The 3,764-nt window shown below is 31.4% G+C and overlaps 2 protein-coding genes across 5 annotated transcripts in view; one reads left to right on the top strand and one right to left on the bottom strand.

The window, feature by feature from the left end:
• LOC106867914 (protein cornichon homolog 1) overlaps window positions 1-894 on the top strand; it is a 20,903-nt gene extending 20,009 nt beyond the window's left edge. The window contains exon 5 of the mRNA XM_014912984.2: window positions 113-894. Within this exon, the coding sequence (XP_014768470.1) occupies window positions 113-140 (28 nt within the window). The 3' untranslated portion in view covers window positions 141-894. The remainder of the gene's footprint in view (window positions 1-112) is intronic.
• A 404-nt stretch (window positions 895-1,298) lies between these two features.
• Window positions 1,299-3,764, bottom strand: part of LOC106867912 (uncharacterized) — a 93,398-nt gene continuing 90,932 nt past the window's right edge. For all 4 annotated transcript variants that reach the window (XM_014912982.2, XM_052971628.1, XM_014912981.2 and 1 more), the window contains exon 18: window positions 1,299-1,884. In XM_014912982.2, coding sequence (XP_014768468.1) covers window positions 1,806-1,884 — 79 coding nt within the window. In that variant the 3' untranslated portion in view covers window positions 1,299-1,805. The remainder of the gene's footprint in view (window positions 1,885-3,764) is intronic.

Genomic DNA, 3,764 nt, shown 5'->3' with positions numbered 1-3,764 from the left:
AAAAAAAAAAAAAAAAGTGCATATAGAATAGTAATTATGTTTCCTCAAAAAAAACTGATGACTGATAAAGATTACTAATCTTAAATTCCTGTTTTCTTTTTTTTTTTTACAGTATGATCTATGTGTTGGTATCTTCATGAAGAACAGAAAAGCATACCTATTAGGCCCACACGGAAATAGTGGCAAAATTGTGATGAAAAAGTGCATACTTCCCAGCGTGTTACCTTTTTTTTTTTGTGTTTTCAATTCCTTATTCACCTCAGTTTTATTTTTCATCCTTGAAATTTCTTTCTCTTCAAATATCCTAGTTAAGTTCTGCTCTGCATTGATTTAATTCTCTTAAAATATGGCTGTCAACATTTAGCATATTTTGATATTTATTTGAACATAATGCAATAGGTGAAAAATGAGGAATTTTTTTTTGATTTTATTAACATTTCACAAGTTTCCACCACCATCAAGAACAAATAATTAAATGAAGTATCCCTAACCCTCTTCCAAAACAAGGCAGATGAATGATCTAAAAGTACCATTTTTATAAAATCTTCAAGATGATATGGTTATTTTTAGGATGTAGACAGTTGTTGGATTTTTACCTGTAATAATCTGACATTGTTGCAAGAATGATAGTTTTAGCATAAAAGGAAAACAAACAAAAAAAAAATGCTAAACATCTTTGGCCATTGGTACAATTTCACTTTCATTTTGAAGAAAATCACATTGCTAAAATGATGCTGAATTGGAGAAGCACTAAAACATCTGGGGAAGTTATTAATATTCTTTCAATATCCCTCAAGGTATAAAGAAAAGAAAATAGTAAAATTCTCCTGCCCATTTTGTACTAATATGTTTTCTTGTCCTAATTTAAAACATTAAAATTATTCATTAATAATAGCTGATTTTTGTGTTTGCTATTTTTATACACTTTTTACTAATACACTTTCTCCTTAATGAAAAATTATTCAGTGAAAATTTAGATTTAACTCAAATGAGATTCTACTTCATCTTGAAGTTAAAATTAATGACCCAAAAGAATTGATAATTTGTAGTGCCTGATATTTGATTTCTAGAAAACTCTTTTTTTTCTTCTATTTTCTAACTTGCAATTCAACAAGTTGATCTCATTACCTAGATCAATAAACCTATAGTAAAGATTAAAAAATGCAGTATTAATATTTGTTCAGTTTAACTATTCTTGCTACATTTAAACTAATCATCCAGCCCAGAAAGCCCATGAACAATACCGCATTGAAAATATGATCAAAGAGATAAAGAAAAATTAAGAAAACAACACGTGCTTTTGTATTTCTTTTTTTTTATATTTGCACTTTTATTTTATTTAAAATTTTCAAGCCATTGTGTGTGTAAATTACCATGAGTTATATAGCTTTGAAAAAGCAAGTATTTGCATAATTTATAGCAAATTTTTTTTATAGATGCTCATTGTCTATTAAGAAGGGATCTAGCAGATTTTCCTGCTTGTCTAAGACAAATTAATGCAATCTTCAACATGATAATGTTTACAGTAGGATATGCTTAAATTGCAATTTGAAACAAACCACTATGTCACATTGTGGCTCATAATTAATGGCAGCTGAATCTACCAAAATTAATGTTTATCATAGATATGAAATTTACATGTTCATTTTAGTATGTATGCAACTTAATTCTTTAAAATTTCTATAATTTTTTCCCTTTTATGTGGCTCATAATCAACAGCAGATGAATATACCAAAATTTATATATGTAATTACACAACTATCATTAATCGTAATTACACATTAGTTTAGTAATTGTGCAAATTATTAATTCTTGGATGACATTTTCTTTTTAAGTGCTTCTAAACTTGACGTGAACATTTTTTTCTGGGTCACTTGATCCAGTCTGCAAAAATAATGTAAAATTTAATTATAAACTAAAGAAAAGAAAACTTACATCAAATTAAAAGGTTGAATCATTAATGATAGTCAATATTATAGTTATTCCATAGGGAAATGTTGCTAATCCCCAACTTACTTAAGAGCATTTTATAGTTAAATACAGTTCATCATCTGGTACTATCAGTAGTAGGCCAGCACTCATTGCTCTTTTCAGGTCATTCAAGAGTGGAAGTAGGTTATAGTTATCTCCCAAGCTGGAAGCTTGCAAAAGAGTGTTCTTTGTTGACTGAATTTCATCATGAAATGGACTAGTGGTTAGTGATAATACAATTTCCTATATTCTAACCATCTCTGCAGTAGTTTGATAACTGAAGACAGATTTTGTTTATAGGAAGGTTTCAGTTCAGCATTATATGCTAACTAAACATAGTAATTATATAATGCTGTGTCTTCAGGAAGATGCTTTACTCACATGTCAACATTGTACCATAGAACGAGGGGCGGCCTAGTTCTAAATTATATGTGCCTCTAATGTATCAGTTAACTGGAGAATAAAGGGCAACATAATTTGCATGAGAGCATGTTTGGCAGGCAGTAACCAACAAGATTAGAAAACCAGACTGATATAAAATGGTTAAAGAGAATCCAACTAACATTGTCTCACACAAGATGAAGTAGAGCTCTTGTAAATTCATATTAATTCTTAATGTCCTGTGTCACAACTGTCTCTGAATTGTGAACAACAAATAGCCTTAATTAAAATTGTGTTGTTTGGAGCTGAGAAACAGCAACTAAGCACTCTTCTGTGTACAAAATAAACTTTATCCTCATTTTAGAAAGAACATCTTGTTTACACCAGGTTCATATATTTTTTTCAAGGTTTAATTTAATTAAAGAATGAAAGCTAGAACCTGTATATGCCAGCATAGAATTTATATCGGGATTTATTGATTCTTAATAGGACTAGAGAGATCACAAGTTTGATCACTGTACAAAACATTTTTGTTAGTGATATGGACTTTATAAAGCCTTTGAACTTAGAAAGCAAAGCTATTTCATGAAGAAATGTTTGTCAAGAGGAGTGATAAGTCTACATGGTATTAATGTCAAGAGAGCAATGTCACCTCCATTATATTAATGGAGTTTTGCCAATGATCTATAAAACTACTGAGACCATAAGTTTCCTTGAAAATACTTTAGAGTATCTTCTATAGTATTACTACAAAACATGCTTTCAGATGGAAGAATAAAATTTTAAACTTGCAACATGTTATATCAAAGATTGTTAAATATGTGCAGAAAATCAGAGCCAGAGTATTGACCCTTTTGTTACCATATTTCTCTTGAAATACATGACCTGTGTTTCAATTAATTTTGAAAATATGGCGTGGCTGTGTGGTGAGAAGCTTGCTTCCCAACCACATGGTTTCGGGTTCAGTCCCAGTATGTGGCATTTTGGGCAAGTATTTTCTATTATAGTCTCAGGCCGACCAAAGCTTTGTGAGGGGATTTGGTTGACAGGAACTGAAAGAAGCCTGTCGTGTGTGTGTGTCTGTCTGTCCCACACCATCGCTTGACAATCAATGATGGTATGTTTATGTCCCCGTAACTTAGCGGTTCGGCAAAAGAAACCGATGGAATAAGTACTAGGCTCACAAAGAATAAATCCTGGAGTCGATTTCTTCGACTAAAGCCCTTCAGGACAGTGCTCCAGCATAGCCGCAGCCAAATGCTGTGACATGTAAAAGAAAAGAATAATCAATTAAAATAAATGTTACTAAGCTGGAGTAAGGCAGCAAGCTGGCAGAATCATTAGCACACTGGGCAAAATGCTTAGCAGCATTTCATCCATCGTTATGTTCTGAGTTCAAATTCCACCAAGGT

The sequence above is a fragment of the Octopus bimaculoides genome, chromosome 11 (assembly GCF_001194135.2).
Source record: "Octopus bimaculoides isolate UCB-OBI-ISO-001 chromosome 11, ASM119413v2, whole genome shotgun sequence".
NCBI classification, from domain to species: Eukaryota; Metazoa; Mollusca; class Cephalopoda; order Octopoda; family Octopodidae; genus Octopus; species Octopus bimaculoides.
This window is presented reverse-complemented; position numbering and strand designations above follow the sequence as displayed.